Source organism: Scardinius erythrophthalmus (genome assembly GCF_964197995.2).
Source record: "Scardinius erythrophthalmus genome assembly, chromosome: 13".
In the NCBI taxonomy this organism is placed as follows: Eukaryota; Metazoa; Chordata; class Actinopteri; order Cypriniformes; family Leuciscidae; genus Scardinius; species Scardinius erythrophthalmus.
The window spans coordinates 578,031-595,388 of record NC_138233.1 but is presented as its reverse complement, the minus strand read 5'-3'; the positions used below and the strand labels follow the sequence as shown (position 1 = coordinate 595,388).

Genomic DNA, 17,358 nt, shown 5'->3' with positions numbered 1-17,358 from the left:
TTTGTGTTTGGAGGCGTTTCAGTGTGTGTTTGGAGGCGTTTCAGTTTGTGTTAGGAGGCGTTTCAGTTTGTGTTAGGAGGCGTTTCAGTGTGTGTTTGGAGGCGTTTCAGTGTGTGTTAGGAGGCGTTTCAGTGTTTGTTAGGAGGCGTTTCAGTGTGTGTTTGGAGGCATTTCAGTTTGTGTTTGGAGGCGTTTCAGTGTGTGTTTGGAGGCGTTTCAGTTTGTGTTTGGAGGCGTTTCAGTGTGTGTTAGGAGGCGTTTCAGTGTGTGTTTGGAGGCGTTTCAGTTTGTGTTTGGAGGCGTTTCAGTGTGTGTTTGGAGGCGTTTCAGTTTGTGTTTGGAGGCGTTTCAGTGTGTGTTAGGAGGCGTTTCAGTGTGTGTTTGGAGGCGTTTCAGTGTGTGTTAGGAGGCGTTTCAGTTTGTGTTAGGAGGCGTTTCAGTGTGTGTTTGGAGGCGTTTCAGTTTGTGTTTGGAGGCGTTTCAGTGTGTGTTTGGAGGCGTTTCAGTTTGTGTTAGGAGGCGTTTCAGTGTGTGTTTGGAGGCGTTTCAGTGTGTGTTAGGAGGCGTTTCAGTGTGTGTTTGGAGGCGTTTCAGTTTATGTTAGGAGGCGTTTCAGTTTGTGTTAGGAGGCGTTTCAGTTTGTGTTTGGAGGAGTTTCAGTGTGTGTTTGGAGGCGTTTCAGTGTGTGTTAGGAGGCGTTTCAGTGTTTGTTAGGAGGCGTTTCAGTGTGTGTTTGGAGGCGTTTCAGTTTGTGTTTGGAGGCGTTTCAGTGTGTGTTTGGAGGCGTTTCAGTTTGTGTTAGGAGGCGTTTCAGTGTGTGTTTGGAGGCGTTTCAGTGTGTGTTAGGAGGCGTTTCAGTGTGTGTTTGGAGGCGTTTCAGTTTGTGTTAGGAGGCGTTTCAGTTTGTGTTAGGAGGCGTTTCAGTTTGTGTTTGGAGGCGTTTCAGTGTGTGTTTGGAGGCGTTTCAGTGTGTGTTAGGAGGCGTTTCAGTGTTTGTTAGGAGGCGTTTCAGTGTGTGTTTGGAGGCGTTTCAGTTTGTGTTTGGAGGCGTTTCAGTGTGTGTTTGGAGGCGTTTCAGTTTGTGTTAGGAGGCGTTTCAGTGTGTGTTTGGAGGCGTTTCAGTGTGTGTTAGGAGGCGTTTCAGTGTGTGTTTGGAGGCGTTTCAGTTTATGTTAGGAGGCGTTTCAGTTTGTGTTAGGAGGCGTTTCAGTGTGTGTTTGGAGGCGTTTCAGTTTGTGTTTGGAGGCGTTTCAGTTTGTGTTTGGAGGCGTTTCAGTGTGTGTTTGGAGGCGTTTCAGTTTGTGTTAGGAGGCGTTTCAGTGTGTGTTTGGAGGCGTTTCAGTGTGTGTTAGGAGGCGTTTCAGTGTGTGTTTGGAGGCGTTTCAGTGTGTGTTAGGAGGCGTTTCAGTTTGTTTGGAGGCGTTTCAGTGTGTGTTAGGAGGCTTTTCAGTGTGTGTTTGGAGGCGTTTCAGTGTGTGTTTGGAGGCGTTTCAGTTTGTGTTTGGAGGCGTTTCAGTGTGTGTTTGGAGGCGTTTCAGTTTGTTTGGAGGCGTTTCAGTTTGTGTTAGGAGGCGTTTCAGTTTGTGTTAGGAGGCGTTTCAGTGTGTGTTAGGAGGCGTTTCAGTTTGTGTTTGGAGGCGTTTCAGTTTGTGTTAGGAGGCGTTTCAGTTTGTGTTAGGAGGCGTTTCAGTTTGTGTTAGGAGGCGTTTCAGTTTGTGTTTGGAGGCGTTTCAGTTTGTGTTTGGAGGCGTTTCAGTGTGTGTTTGGAGGCGTTTCAGTTTGTTTGGAGGCGTTTCAGTTTGTGTTAGGAGGCGTTTCAGTTTGTGTTTGGAGGCGTTTCAGTTTGTGTTTGGAGGCGTTTCAGTGTGTGTTTGGAGGCGTTTCAGTTTGTTTGGAGGCGTTTCAGTTTGTGTTAGGAGGCGTTTCAGTTTGTGTTAGGAGGCGTTTCAGTTTGTGTTTGGAGGCGTTTCAGTTTGTGTTAGGAGGCGTTTCAGTTTGTGTTTGGAGGCGTTTCAGTTTGTGCTAGGAGGCGTTTCAGTGTGTGTTTGGAGGCGTTTCAGTTTGTTTGGAGGCGTTTCAGTGTGTGTTAGGAGGCGTTTCAGTGTGTGTTTGGAGGCGTTTCAGTTTGTTTGGAGGCGTTTCAGTTTGTGTTAGGAGGCGTTTCAGTGTGTGTTTGGAGGCGTTTCAGTTTGTGTTTGAAAGCGTTTCAGTGTGTGTTTGGAGGCGTTTCAGTTTGTGTTAGGAGGCGTTTCAGTGTGTGTTTGGAGGCGTTTCAGTGTGTGTTAGGAGGCGTTTCAGTGTGTGTTTGGAGGCGTTTCAGTGTGTGTTAGGAGGCGTTTCAGTTTGTTTGGAGGCGTTTCAGTGTGTGTTAGGAGGCGTTTCAGTGTGTGTTTGGAGGCGTTTCAGTGTGTGTTTGGAGGCGTTTCAGTTTGTGTTTGGAGGCGTTTCAGTGTGTGTTTGGAGGCGTTTCAGTTTGTTTGGAGGCGTTTCAGTTTGTGTTAGGAGGCGTTTCAGTTTGTGTTAGGAGGCGTTTCAGTGTGTGTTAGGAGGCGTTTCAGTTTGTGTTTGGAGGCGTTTCAGTTTGTGTTAGGAGGCGTTTCAGTTTGTGTTAGGAGGCGTTTCAGTTTGTGTTAGGAGGCGTTTCAGTTTGTGTTTGGAGGAGTTTCAGTGTGTGTTTGGAGGCGTTTCAGTGTGTGTTAGGAGGCGTTTCAGTGTTTGTTAGGAGGCGTTTCAGTGTGTGTTTGGAGGCGTTTCAGTTTGTGTTTGGAGGCGTTTCAGTGTGTGTTTGGAGGCGTTTCAGTTTGTGTTAGGAGGCGTTTCAGTGTGTGTTTGGAGGCGTTTCAGTGTGTGTTAGGAGGCGTTTCAGTGTGTGTTTGGAGGCGTTTCAGTTTGTGTTAGGAGGCGTTTCAGTTTGTGTTAGGAGGCGTTTCAGTTTGTGTTTGGAGGCGTTTCAGTGTGTGTTTGGAGGCGTTTCAGTGTGTGTTAGGAGGCGTTTCAGTGTTTGTTAGGAGGCGTTTCAGTGTGTGTTTGGAGGCGTTTCAGTTTGTGTTTGGAGGCGTTTCAGTGTGTGTTTGGAGGCGTTTCAGTTTGTGTTAGGAGGCGTTTCAGTGTGTGTTTGGAGGCGTTTCAGTGTGTGTTAGGAGGCGTTTCAGTGTGTGTTTGGAGGCGTTTCAGTTTATGTTAGGAGGCGTTTCAGTTTGTGTTAGGAGGCGTTTCAGTGTGTGTTTGGAGGCGTTTCAGTTTGTGTTTGGAGGCGTTTCAGTTTGTGTTTGGAGGCGTTTCAGTGTGTGTTTGGAGGCGTTTCAGTTTGTGTTAGGAGGCGTTTCAGTGTGTGTTTGGAGGCGTTTCAGTGTGTGTTAGGAGGCGTTTCAGTGTGTGTTTGGAGGCGTTTCAGTGTGTGTTAGGAGGCGTTTCAGTTTGTTTGGAGGCGTTTCAGTGTGTGTTAGGAGGCTTTTCAGTGTGTGTTTGGAGGCGTTTCAGTGTGTGTTTGGAGGCGTTTCAGTTTGTGTTTGGAGGCGTTTCAGTGTGTGTTTGGAGGCGTTTCAGTTTGTTTGGAGGCGTTTCAGTTTGTGTTAGGAGGCGTTTCAGTTTGTGTTAGGAGGCGTTTCAGTGTGTGTTAGGAGGCGTTTCAGTTTGTGTTTGGAGGCGTTTCAGTTTGTGTTAGGAGGCGTTTCAGTTTGTGTTAGGAGGCGTTTCAGTTTGTGTTAGGAGGCGTTTCAGTTTGTGTTTGGAGGCGTTTCAGTTTGTGTTTGGAGGCGTTTCAGTGTGTGTTTGGAGGCGTTTCAGTTTGTTTGGAGGCGTTTCAGTTTGTGTTAGGAGGCGTTTCAGTTTGTGTTTGGAGGCGTTTCAGTTTGTGTTTGGAGGCGTTTCAGTGTGTGTTTGGAGGCGTTTCAGTTTGTTTGGAGGCGTTTCAGTTTGTGTTAGGAGGCGTTTCAGTTTGTGTTAGGAGGCGTTTCAGTTTGTGTTTGGAGGCGTTTCAGTTTGTGTTAGGAGGCGTTTCAGTTTGTGTTTGGAGGCGTTTCAGTTTGTGCTAGGAGGCGTTTCAGTGTGTGTTTGGAGGCGTTTCAGTTTGTTTGGAGGCGTTTCAGTGTGTGTTAGGAGGCGTTTCAGTGTGTGTTTGGAGGCGTTTCAGTTTGTTTGGAGGCGTTTCAGTTTGTGTTAGGAGGCGTTTCAGTGTGTGTTTGGAGGCGTTTCAGTTTGTGTTTGAAAGCGTTTCAGTGTGTGTTTGGAGGCGTTTCAGTTTGTGTTAGGAGGCGTTTCAGTGTGTGTTTGGAGGCGTTTCAGTGTGTGTTAGGAGGCGTTTCAGTGTGTGTTTGGAGGCGTTTCAGTGTGTGTTAGGAGGCGTTTCAGTTTGTTTGGAGGCGTTTCAGTGTGTGTTAGGAGGCGTTTCAGTGTGTGTTTGGAGGCGTTTCAGTGTGTGTTTGGAGGCGTTTCAGTTTGTGTTTGGAGGCGTTTCAGTGTGTGTTTGGAGGCGTTTCAGTTTGTTTGGAGGCGTTTCAGTTTGTGTTAGGAGGCGTTTCAGTTTGTGTTAGGAGGCGTTTCAGTGTGTGTTAGGAGGCGTTTCAGTTTGTGTTTGGAGGCGTTTCAGTTTGTGTTAGGAGGCGTTTCAGTTTGTGTTAGGAGGCGTTTCAGTTTGTGTTAGGAGGCGTTTCAGTTTGTGTTAGGAGGCGTTTCAGTTTGTGTTTGGAGGCGTTTCAGTTTGTGTTTGGAGGCGTTTCAGTGTGTGTTTGGAGGCGTTTCAGTTTGTTTGGAGGCGTTTCAGTTTGTGTTAGGAGGCGTTTCAGTTTGTGTTTGGAGGCGTTTCAGTTTGTGTTTGGAGGCGTTTCAGTGTGTGTTTGGAGGCGTTTCAGTTTGTTTGGAGGCGTTTCAGTTTGTGTTAGGAGGCGTTTCAGTTTGTGTTAGGAGGCGTTTCAGTTTGTGTTTGGAGGCGTTTCAGTTTGTGCTAGGAGGCGTTTCAGTGTGTGTTTGGAGGCGTTTCAGTTTGTTTGGAGGCGTTTCAGTGTGTGTTAGGAGGCGTTTCAGTGTGTGTTTGGAGGCGTTTCAGTTTGTTTGGAGGCGTTTCAGTTTGTGTTAGGAGGCGTTTCAGTGTGTGTTAGGAGGCGTTTCAGTGTGTGTTTGGAGGCGTTTCAGTTTGTGTTTGAAAGCGTTTCAGTGTGTGTTTGGAGGCGTTTCAGTGTGTGTTAGGAGGCGTTTCAGTGTGTGTTTGGAGGCGTTTCAGTTTGTGTTAGGAGGCGTTTCAGTGTGTGTTTGGAGGCGTTTCAATTTGTGTTTGGAGGCGTTTCAGTTTGTGTTAGGAGGCGTTTCAGTGTGTGTTAGGAGGCATTTCAGTGTGTGTTTGGAGGCGTTTCAGTGTGTCTGGAGGCGTTTCAGTGTGTGTTAGGAGGCGTTTCAGTGCGTTTGGAGGCGTTTCAGTGTGTGTTAGGAGGCGTTTCAGTGCGTTTGGAGGCGTTTCAGTGTGTGTTAGGAGGCGTTTCAGTGTGTGTTAGGAGGCGTTTCAGTGTGTGTTTGAAGGCGTTTCAGTTTGTGTTAGGAGGCGTTTCAGTGTGTGTTTGGAGGCGTTTCAGTTTGTGTTAGGAGGCGTTTCAGTGTGTGTTTGGAGGCGTTTCAGTTTGTGTTAGGAGGCGTTTCAGTGTGTGTTTGAAGGCGTTTCAGTTTGTGTTAGGAGGCGTTTCAGTGTGTGTTTGGAGGCATTTCAGTTTGTGTTAGGAGGCGTTTCAGTGTGTGTTAGGAGGCGTTTCAGTGTGTGTTAGGAGGCGTTTCAGTGTGTGTTAGGAGGCGTTTCAGTGTGTGTTAGGAGGCGTTTCAGTGTGTGTTTGGAGGCGTTTCAGTTTGTGTTTGGAGGCGTTTCAGTGTGTGTTTTGAGGCGTGTTTAAAAAGAAGATAAAAAGGTTGGTGATAAAATCATTTAGTATCTGCTGATCATCAACAGTGAAACATCGTTTCTGCTCAGACTAAAGAACTTCTTCCAACTGAGAACTTTCCATAAACACATTCAAGAGAAACTTTCAGAACAAATCCTTTGGCTGAGTGTGTGTGTGTGTGTGTGTGTGTGTGTGTGTGTGTGTGTGTGTGTGTGTGTGTGTGTGTGTGTGTGTGTGTGTGTGTGTGAGAGTGTGTGTATGTGTGTGTGTTTGTGAGAGTGTGTGTATGTGTGTGTGTGTGTGTTAGAGAGTGTGAGTGAGTGTGAGAGACATTAAATCCACAAAGACATGAATAAAACCTCATTTCTCTCTCATACAGGAGCGTTTCAAGGCGTCGTTCTCTCACAGTCACACACATCTTCACAAACACACACATCTTCACAAACACACGAGTGCAAGAACCGAGAGTAAAACAGACAATATACATTCATAACATGTTTCAAAATGTGGGCTACATGTGACAGATAAGTCTCGCACACAACATATGTATAAAAGCTCCAATATGTAAAAAATTTTCACCACAAGAGGGCACAGTTTCCAACAATAACAAAGGCGAAGCTTGATGACGCTATGAGGAAGGTGACGATGGGAGATGTCGTTTTTATTGTGTTTTCACCATCTAGCGATGTATCTAAATTGAATTAATGAATCATGATCACGGATGAGGTAATTTATTCGTTTTTGTATTACCTGTATGTCTGATCGTATTATTTTATGTCATCATAATTAATGAACTGCAAGGAACGTGAAATGTTATGCTATATTATCCCGTTACAACTTACAGCTATTTGTCATTAATTCATATCTATTAAAATCATCTTTACTGTAACTATTACGTTACTTGTACAATAAAAAAAATTTTGATTTGCTTACCTGTCTATCAATACACTCGCGAGAGCAGAGTCTCTGTCAAGTCCAAGATTGTCGCACAGCTCTCTCCATCTCGAAAACGCCTGGCCGATATTTATCCGGGTTTTATTCCTCCGTTTGTCACACAGTCTGCGTGTATCCGAATATGGACGCTTTCGTTTTGTTGGCACTTCAATACTTGCCAAAGAGTAATCGTGATCCATAACAGCTATAACCATACAGTCTATGGCAATAACGCTATAACCACCACTTCCGCATTTGACCATGTGATGTTCCGGTGTGGTGGAATATCACATGGTCCACACCGGAAAAAAAGGATAGTGCGGACATTGCGTCACTGAGAGGCGACATTTCTTTTCCGGGACGGACAGTTATTTAAAATCGGAATTTCTCTTAAATAAAAAATCTTTGGAGACTTTTGAGATATTGTAAGTACACAACTGGAGGAAATATTTCACACTGTGCAAGTTATTTTCGGAAATTTTATTACAAAATTGTTACATATTGGAGCTTTAACAGTCCGTTCCCACGATATACACACACGTTCCCGCACGACACATGAGCTACACAATGACATCATCTGGAGAAATGATGAAATATGACGAGTTAAACTCAGTCTGTGATGTGATTCCTGTGTCACTGATCGTGTGTTTCACGTCTCACTGAATGTTTTTATCTATAACAGATCCAAAGCAAATACAGAACGTGAAAACTGAATTATGGGCAAGACAAACTACAAAAAAGATTGAAAGATAAAGTACAATATGCACTAGATTCGAGGTCAATGGCCTGATAGATTCAAGGATTTTCCAACTGGACAGTGTACTAAAAACATTCAGGATTAAATCCCACCGGAGAACTGGATATAAGAGAACAGTGTTGGACTCGAGACGTGGGTTGTAAACATTGAGGAGTGTGTGAGAATCTTCAGGCCTGAGAACGTCTAGTTATGGAGAGAGCCAATCAAATCCATGAGAACTTGATCAGATCGACACACACGATCACTCATTATGAACGCAGACTGATGGTGTGTGTGTGTGTGTACAGTGTTTGAGCACCAGATAAAGTCCGAATGGTTCCCGCTCTGAGGAGTCACATGATCGGATGGCTCCCACTCTGAGGAGTCACATGATCAGATGGTTCCCGCTCTGAGAAGTCACATGATCGGATGGTTCCCGCTCTGACTGGTCACATGACTGGTCCTCAGACCTTCCTGAAGACCTCGAAGAGCGAGGCCACGGAGTGCATGCGGTAGAAGAGGCTCATGGGAATGGCCACGTTCAGAACCGTGGTCCACACGCCGAACCCGAACGTCTCGGTCTCCGGAACACTCTCGTACTGAGGCCGGCAGCCGAAGGCCGGGAGAATCCACAGCTGAACCAGAGACAAAACCACAGATCAAACCTGGATCTCGTCATTTAGTCGCTTCCTCAAACATCTAAGAGTTTCTTTCTGAAGATGTTTAGCGGAATGTTCTTGCTGCACTGAAAATACCACGCTCTTCTTCCTCAGAGTTTCAACATTCTTAAATAAAGATACATTTACTGGAGAAGCAAAAGGACCAGATATTGAGTCTTGTTTAAGTCATAATTATGAAACAAAAAGTCAAAATTATGACATACTAAGTTATAATTATGAGATAAAAAGTCAAAATTATGACATACTAAATAATAATTATGATAAAATGACAAATGGTGACATACTAAGTTATAATTATCAGATAAAAAGTCAAAATTATGACAATCATAATTATGAGATAAGTCAAAATTAGTACATGCTAAGTTATAATTATGAGATAAAAAGTCAATATTATGACATACTAAATCATAATTGTGATAAAATGACAAACTATGACAATCATAATTATGAGATAAAAAGTCAAAATTATGACATACTAAATCATAATTGTGATAAAATGACAAATTATGACAATCATAATTATGAGATAAAAAGTCAATATTATGACATACTAAATCATAATTGTGATAAAATGACAAATTATTACAATCATAATTATGAGATAGTTAAAATTATGACATACTAAGTTATAACTATGAGATAAAGTCAAAATTATGACAATCATAGTTATGAGATAAGTCAAAATGATTACATGCTAAGTTATAATTATGAGATAAAAAGTCAAAATTGACATACTAAATCATAATTATGATAAAATGACAAATTATGACAATCATAATTATGAGATAGTCAAAATTATGACATACTAAGTTATAATTATGAGATAAAGCCAAAATGATGACAATCATAATTATGAGATCAGTAAAAATGATTACATACTAAGTCATAATTATGAAATAAAAAGTAAAAATGATTACATGCTAAGTTATAATTAAGAGATACAAATTCAAAATTATGACATACTAAATCATAATTATGATAAAATGACAAATTATGACAATCATAATTATGAGATAGTCAAAATTATGACATACTAAGTTATAATTATGAGATAAAGCCAAAATTATGACAATCATAATTATGAGATAAGTAAAAATGATTACATACTAAGTCATAATTATGAAATAAAAAGTAAAAATGATTACATGCTAAGTTATAATTAAGAGATAGAAATTCAAAATTATGACATACAAATCATAATTGATAAAATGACAAATTATGTCAATCATAATTATGAGATAGTCTAAATTATGACATACTAAATAATAATTATGATAAAATGACAAATTATGACAATCATAATTATGAGATAAGTCAAAATTATGACATACTAAATAATAATGATAGTCAAAATTATGACAATCATATTTATGAAATAAAGTCAAAATTATGACATACTAAGTTATAATTATGAGAAAAAATCAAAATTATTAAATACTAAATCATAATTATGAATTATCAAATATAATCATAAATATATATATATATATAAATATAATTATCAAAATTATGACAATCATAAAGTCAAAATGATGACAAATTAAGTCATAATTGAGATAAAAGGTCATAATTATACTAAATCATAATTGAGATTTTAAAAATTTAAAGTATGATATATTATAAAAATGATGAGTCGAAACTGATATACTAAATCAAAAATCCTGAGATTAAAGTCGAATAATTAAAAAATAAATAATATTTTGACTTTTTAATCTCATAATTATGACTTAATATGTGACCATTTTGACTTTATCTCATAATTCAGATTTACTTTGTCATCATTTTGACTTTTTATGCTATACTACAGCAAGATTATTTATGCGGTGTAAACGCTTACCGAGACGTTGCACATGAAGAGGAAAATGGTGATGTTCTTCAGGATCTGCCTCTTCCTCCCGGTCGTCACGTTGAGCCGGTTTCCCACAGGAACCGTAGCGTCCCCGTTCTTCCTCCCGAACCCCTGCCTGTTCTCGCTAGCCTCGCTAGCCTCTAGAGCAGCGCAGCGTTTATCCTGCGTCTCGTAGCCACGGTTCACGATGCCGTCGTACGGCGGCGTGACGGAGAAGATCTCGGGTGGAGCTGGCTCGTCCTCTCGGCTTTGCCGGTACAGCGACTCCACGATGAACAAATTCTGCATGCACTTCTCCAGAACCAGCAGAAGCGAGTACGCTAGACAGGTCCAGTGGAAGCTGCTACGCCCTGCCACCGCCGCGGCCGCTACCACGCTACACCAGGACATTAGCCATGAGCCCAGCGACGAGCCCAGCAGCAGCTCCGTGTCCAGCGTGCGTGACGGGTTCGATCCTGTGTCCATGGGACAGTCCTCCAGCCGGTACACCAGCAGCCCCGTGCCGCTAGCGCCACACATGCAGGCTAGCATCACCACGCCGTAGCAGTAGAACATGGAGACGGCGGCCTCGCGCGTCTCCTCCGACTTCTCCACGTGGATGAGGTACACCACCAGAACCGTGACGGAGCTAGCCAGCGCTAGCAGGCCCGCGAGCGCCCCGATCAGAAGACCCGGACTGCGCGTGCTGGGACGCTTGCGGTTGCTGTGCCGGTCTAGCGTTCGCCCGATGTTCTTCCACATCACGAACAACATGGCCGACACGAAGATGTGGTACTCGATGTTGAAGGGATAGAGATAGTAGAGGCTGGTGGAGAACATGGAGCAGACGCTGGTGGTGCAGTTACAGTGAGGCTCCACATCCACTGCAGACACACACACACACACACACACATGTCAGCTCACACTCTGCAAAACCTTCGGAAGATAATCAATCAATCATATAGCGCACTGGAAGTGGGGGTGCTGTTTTCACAGGATTGTAAATGCAACGCAAATTTTTGTTCATTTACATTTATTCACTTTTAGCATTTAGTAATTTATTTGTAATAAACACTTTAAGTGGGCTATTTAAAAAGTGTTATTTATATGTTAAATTATGATTTTTAAAACATACGTGCAGAGTGTTACATCTTATTGTGAAAGTGTGTGTGTAGAAATAACTGGTCCGCAGCCGCTCGACTCCTGAGCGCGAGTGTTGTGTAAGGTAGACACTAGGCAGGTTTTTTGTGTTGATTTCTATTTCCTGTCGCTGTGAACGCTCTTTTATTGTGAATGACAGTGTAAACAGCCCAATAACCCTTTTATTTAAAGGCTTAATTTATATTATGACCGGTCCGTTGCATTACGATTAAAAGCAGTATCAATAATGTAAAAAATGTGATGTTAAGTGTGTGTGTGTGCTGTTTAAAGGAATGTTCTCACTGATACGCTTGTTGTGAAGTTTTGATGAGTTTTATAGTCTTTTATAGTTTAACCCAAAACCCCCAGCACCCCCAAACTAAAGCCTCTTCCCGGCCCCTGATAGCACAATAAAAGCACAATTAAATTGGGCGCTGTTGCTATTATACCGGCGGGATAAATGACTCTTGCGCCCGACGCAAATCTAAAATGTGTTGGTCTGAAGTCGCTTCATTACTCATAGGTGTGGTTTGGGCGTAACGTGAAATAAACCAATCAGAGCGTCATCTCACATTCCCTTTAAGAGCAGGCGCGCTTGTTCCATGGCAGATTGCTATTATAACGGCGGATTTGCCAGGAGCGGTTCACAGCCGAGGAGACCGACGTTCTCATCAGGGCCGTAACACACAGAGAAGTGACATTGGGGATGGAGAAACACACCCAGATTAGCTTCGGTTAAACAGGCGTATGATAATTTGGGTAAATGTGTAAGCTAGACTTATGCCTATTCTTTCACATCTTCATGGACACAGCAATGATTTCTCTCGTGTGTTAATATTGTTCCTTGTAATAATGGATGATTAGCAAAAATGAAAACTGCTGCGTCTGTGTGTAGAGTAGAGAAGCAAAGTGTATGAGTGTTGTGCTCACGCTACATTGATTATGGCCAAGCATGCGCCCTTAAAGGTTGTATCAGCGATTTCAGGCCCAAAAAAAGGCCCAAACATAAATGATCACATTCATCTAATCTTTCCTAACGATCCGCTAGCTGCCCGCCCCATAAGCAGGCCGTCAAAAAACACATCTCTGTAGGCAGCCTAGGCTCTGAGATCTGCACACAAAAACAATCGGTTTCACCAACCACTCAAAACCAAAATAAATAGTGTTCCAACCAATCACCGACAGGGGGAAGGTGTTTTGAGGTTTTCGCGTGCAGCCGTCATAGGCAGCCGTGCATGAGCGCAAAACCTCACAGCACCCTCCCCCTGTCGGTGATTGGTTGGAACATTTATTTTGGTTTTGAGTGGTTGGTGAAACCGATTGTTTTTGTGTGCAGATCTCAGAGCCTCGGCTGCCGACAGAGACGCGGTTTATGACGGCCTGCTTATGGGGCGGCAGCTAGCGGATCGTTAGGAAAGATTAGATGAATGTGATCATTTATGTTTGGGCCTGAAATCGCTGATACAACCTCTAAAACAGCATCTGAATAACATGCGCCGCTGACTTTAGACGATGTTTCTCCTGGTCAGTGGCGGAACTGTCTTCTGAAACTGCAGAATAGCACCAGGGAACGTTTGCGCCGGAACACACCTCCTCTTTTCCCTGAACCGCCCCCGGGAGCGCAAGTTCATTCCCTAATTTACCGACGTGCGTCTGTGGAGGGAAGAGTCCGCTGTGCGTCGGGTGTAAAATAGGAATGACACATGCGTCGGTGTACAAAGTCAATTGCGCTGGGTGCGAGATAGAGCCCTTAATATTGATTATTTCCCCCGGAAAACAGGACATAATATCTGATATCATTTTACTCATCTAATAAATGCATCTTGATTTAAGAAATGTTTGATATTTGGACTGGAAACAAGACAAAAATACAAAGTAAGAAAAGCATTTTTTTGCAGTGCAGGGAGTTTACATCAAAAACACCAATCAGAAAATTCAACATTAAAATCAAGGACAGTTGTAAGCCTGTGAAAAGAGGGAGGTTTTTTAACCTAGATTTAAAAACAGACTCTGAGACAGAAAAATTAATGTTCTGAATGTTCTGTGACTCTCTGACGCCATCTAGAGGTCTAATCTAATCTAATCCAGAGAGAGCGAGAGAGAGAGAGGGAGAGAGAGATGGAGAGAGAGAGAGAGAGAGAGAGAGAGACAGTGTGAGAGAGAGAGAGAGACAGAGAGAGAGAGAGAGAGAGAGAGAGAGAGAGGGACAGAGAGAGAGAGAGACAGAGAGAGAGAGAGACAGTGTGAGAGAGAGAGAGAGAGAGAGAGGGACAGAGAGAGAGAGACAGAGAGAGAGAGAGACAGTGTGAGAGAGAGACAGAGAGAGAGAGAAAGAGAGAGAGAGAAAGAGAGAGAGAGAGAGGGACAGAGAGAGAGAGAGAGACAGACAGAGAGAGAGAGATTATATAGCGGAAAAGAGCTCAGACTCCTCCCACAGTAAGCAGTCAAAAACACACACACACACACACACACACACACTAACACACTCACTCACTCACTCTCACACACACACACACCTATAGAGCTATTGTCGTATCCCAGTGCTGTTAAGCGTCTCCGGTGGTTGTTGAGGAAATGTTCGGCTTCTGACATCACTCCATTACACCAGAGCAACAGGTTCGTGAAGACGGCATGAATCACTCCGAACCTGCTCAACACACACACACACACACGCATGCACAAACACACATGAGTGTGGAGTTAAATCCTTCTACACAATGTCTTGTAATCTAGACGTTTCTAAAGGCATGTACAGAGAAACTTCTCATGCATCTGATGTTCTCCAGCACTGAGTCCCAGGCGTCAGTTCTGAATAAGAGAGAGTTAGGAGGAAGCGCATCTGTACCTTTCGAAGGTCTCGTATTTCTTGATGACGTCTTTGATGTGGAACCAGAGGAAATGCACCTGATCAGAGCAAACACACATCAACATCGGTGTACTTCATCTTTGCCACATTCACTGTTCTTGAACTGGATAATGAGTCAGTGTTGGGAAAACTCATTACAAGTAACTTGAGTTACATAATCTGATTACTTTTTCAAGTAACTAGTAAAGTAACGCATTACTTTTAGTAATTTTGTAATAACTTTTCAGTGAAATGCAAAATCAGAATACTGTGCAAACCTCCAATAACTAAATATGTTAAATAAAACATACATTTTTATGCATTTAATCTCACTTTATTGACCAATGTACTTGCTTCTGATCTTCAATGATTCAGTTAAACCATGAGCAAAAATGAATGTAGATTTATTTGTTTTTATTGGTACAGTAAGTGTTAAACTTGCTTCTCCTGCATCCTCTTCTTCTGTTATCCAGAACAGCAGCAGAAAGGTTTGTTTGAGCGTCGCCCTCTACTGTACACTACTGTACTCTACTCTACTCTACTGTACTCTACCTCTTCTCTATTGTACTATACTCTACCTCTATTGTACACTACTGTACTCTACTCTACTCTACTGTACTCTACCTCTTCTCTATTGTACTATACTCTACCTCTATTGTACACTACTGTACTCTACTCTACCTCTATTGTACACTACTGTACTCTACTCTACCTCTATTGTACACTACTGTACTCTACTCTACCTCTATTGTACACTACTGTACTCTACTCTACTCTACTGTACTCTACCTCTTCTCTATTGTACTATACTCTACCTCTATTGTACACTACTGTACTCTACTCTACCTCTATTGTACACTACTGTACTCTACCTCTTCTCTATTGTACTCTACCTCTACTGTACACTACTGTACACTACTGTACTCTACTGTACTCTTCTCTACTGCACTCTACCTTTACTGTACTCTACAGTACACTACTGTACTCTACCTCTAGTGTACACTACTGTACTCTACTGTACTCTTCTCTACTGTACTCTACTGTACACTACTGTACACTATTGTACTATTCTCTACTGTACTCTACCTCTACTGTACACTACTGTGCTCTACCTCTACTGTACAGTACTGTAATCTACCTCTACTGTACACTACTGTACACTACTGTACTCTTCTCTACTGTACTCTACCTCTACTGTACACTACTGTACTCTTCTCTACTGTACTCTACCTCTACTGTGCACTACTGTACTCTACCTCTACTGTACACTACTGTAATCTACCTCTACTGTACACTACTGTACACTACTGTACTCTTCTCTACTGTACTCTACCTCTACTGTACACTACTGTACTCTACCTCTACTGTAGTCTACCTCTACTGTACACTACTGTACTCTACCTCTACTGTACACTACTGTACTCTACCTCTACTGTACTCTACCTCTACTGTACACTACTGTAATCTACCTCTACTGTACACTACTGTACACTACTGTACTATTCTCTACTGTACTCTACCTCTACTGTACACTACTGTACTCTTCTCTACTGTACTCTACCTCTACTGTACACTACTGTACTCTACCTCTACTGTACACTACTGTAATCTACCTCTACTGTACTCTACCTCTTCTCTACTGTACTCTACTGTACACTACTGTACTCTACCTCTACTGTACACTACTGTACTCTACCTCTTCTCTACTGTACTCTACTGTACAAGAGTGAATCTGCATTTCCTTCAGCCTGAGGATTATTATTTCACTCTTGGTGTGAAAGGGTCTTTTGCCCAAAAATATAACTTTTTGTTATAAAAAAACAAGCCCAGTCCAGGTGGGAAAAAAGTAACACAAAAGTACCATAACGCATTACTTTTCTAAAATAAGTAACAAAGTAACGCAATTAGTTACTTTTTAAGGGAGTAACACCATATTGCAACATTACTTTTCTAAAAAAAAGTAACTAAGTAGTGGAATTAGTTACTTTTTAAAGGAGTAACACAATATTGTAACGCACTACTTTTCAACGTAACTTTCCCCAGAATTGGACACCTTCTGCTTCCATCTAAAGATGAATCACTTCATAACTGAAGAACTTTGCAACAATACTCACGTGAAGCTGCTTTGGACAAATTGTAATGGTCACATTGTGCATTTATGGTAATTTGAGGTACAATAAGAACGCAATAAGAACACAATAAGAATGCGCATGTGCGTAGAGTGTCAGTAATAGAAGTGACAGGAGAAGGAGAATTTCTATTGATATTTTTGACCAGGGTTGAATGTTTAATTTGTATGCTTTTTCTCACGCAATCCCCATGTATGCGGATGAGTGTGACGTTTAAGTCACTTTATTAAACCCGGGGGAAAATGTTTCAACATCTCAACTTTGCGTTACAAAATCAAACATGAGCGCGTGACACATGCGCGTTCTCACCTGGGATATGGTGTGCAGCGCGTGGACGATGGGATAGACCCCGAGCACGGCGGAGATGCAGGAATGATATCCGACGAAATATCCGACGCGGAATGCGTCCATGATGAGCGACAGTAACGCCAGCATCGTCAGCCCCCCTGACAAGCAAACAGCACATAAATCATTCTCACGCTCACAGAGCTAAGCGTTCAGTAAACGAGCCGGTTGGTTGGTTGGTTCACCTCGGATCCAGATCGTGCCCGCGTGCGCGTCTCTCTCCGGCATCGGGCTGCGCTCGCGCTCCCTCCGGATCATATAGCAGATCATCCACACGAGCTGCACGAGCATGAGCACCGTGATGAAGGTCAGCAGGTGTTCCTCTCTCACCGCGGGCCCGTGGTGCGCGAGCGCGAGCATCACGGACAAGCCGATCAGAAGCAGGTTCGTGCCGTACTGCGCGCTCAGGGTCTGCGCGTTCTTCTGCGGGTACTTCTTGGTCAAACTCACCTTGAGCTTGGAGAAAAGTTTCTTTTCTGCGTCTGAGGATGATGATGAGGAGGAGGAACTGGGGCCGTATTTGTTCAGACACATGATGTCCAGGCTGTTCTCCACCATGGTGCAGGTTGAACGCTGTGGGAACGCTTTCGGAAGCTCGCGGAACGGCAGACATGCTCAGTGCGCGTCCATCGCGCGGGTAATCGCGCTATATACCTCCCAGAAAGAGCAGCAGATTAACACGGATTGAGTTTCATTCATCTGTGAGATGCCAAGAACGCGCAAACTTCACCGTGTGTTCGTCCTAACGCGCGCGCTGCTCATCGGTTCTCCGCGCGCTCTGGCAGGCGAGTCATTCCTCCGTGAGATGTGAAGCTCCAGTGAGCTTTTCCTCGGTCTCTGTGGCTCAAGCGAAGCTTTTAG

General features: G+C 43.1%; 1 protein-coding gene across 1 annotated transcript; it reads right to left on the bottom strand.

Annotated features, from left to right (window-relative positions):
- Positions 1 to 7,994: 7,994 nt before the first annotated feature.
- Positions 7,995 to 17,055, bottom strand: otop1 (otopetrin 1; the record flags this gene model as incomplete). Its single annotated transcript, XM_081382536.1, has 6 exons — positions 7,995 to 8,165; positions 10,048 to 10,922; positions 13,695 to 13,825; positions 14,024 to 14,082; positions 16,462 to 16,598; positions 16,683 to 17,055. The coding sequence occupies 6 exons, from the start codon at positions 17,053 to 17,055 to the stop codon at positions 7,995 to 7,997; spliced, it is 1,746 nt and encodes a 581-aa protein (XP_081238662.1).
- Positions 17,056 to 17,358: the final 303 nt, after the last annotated feature.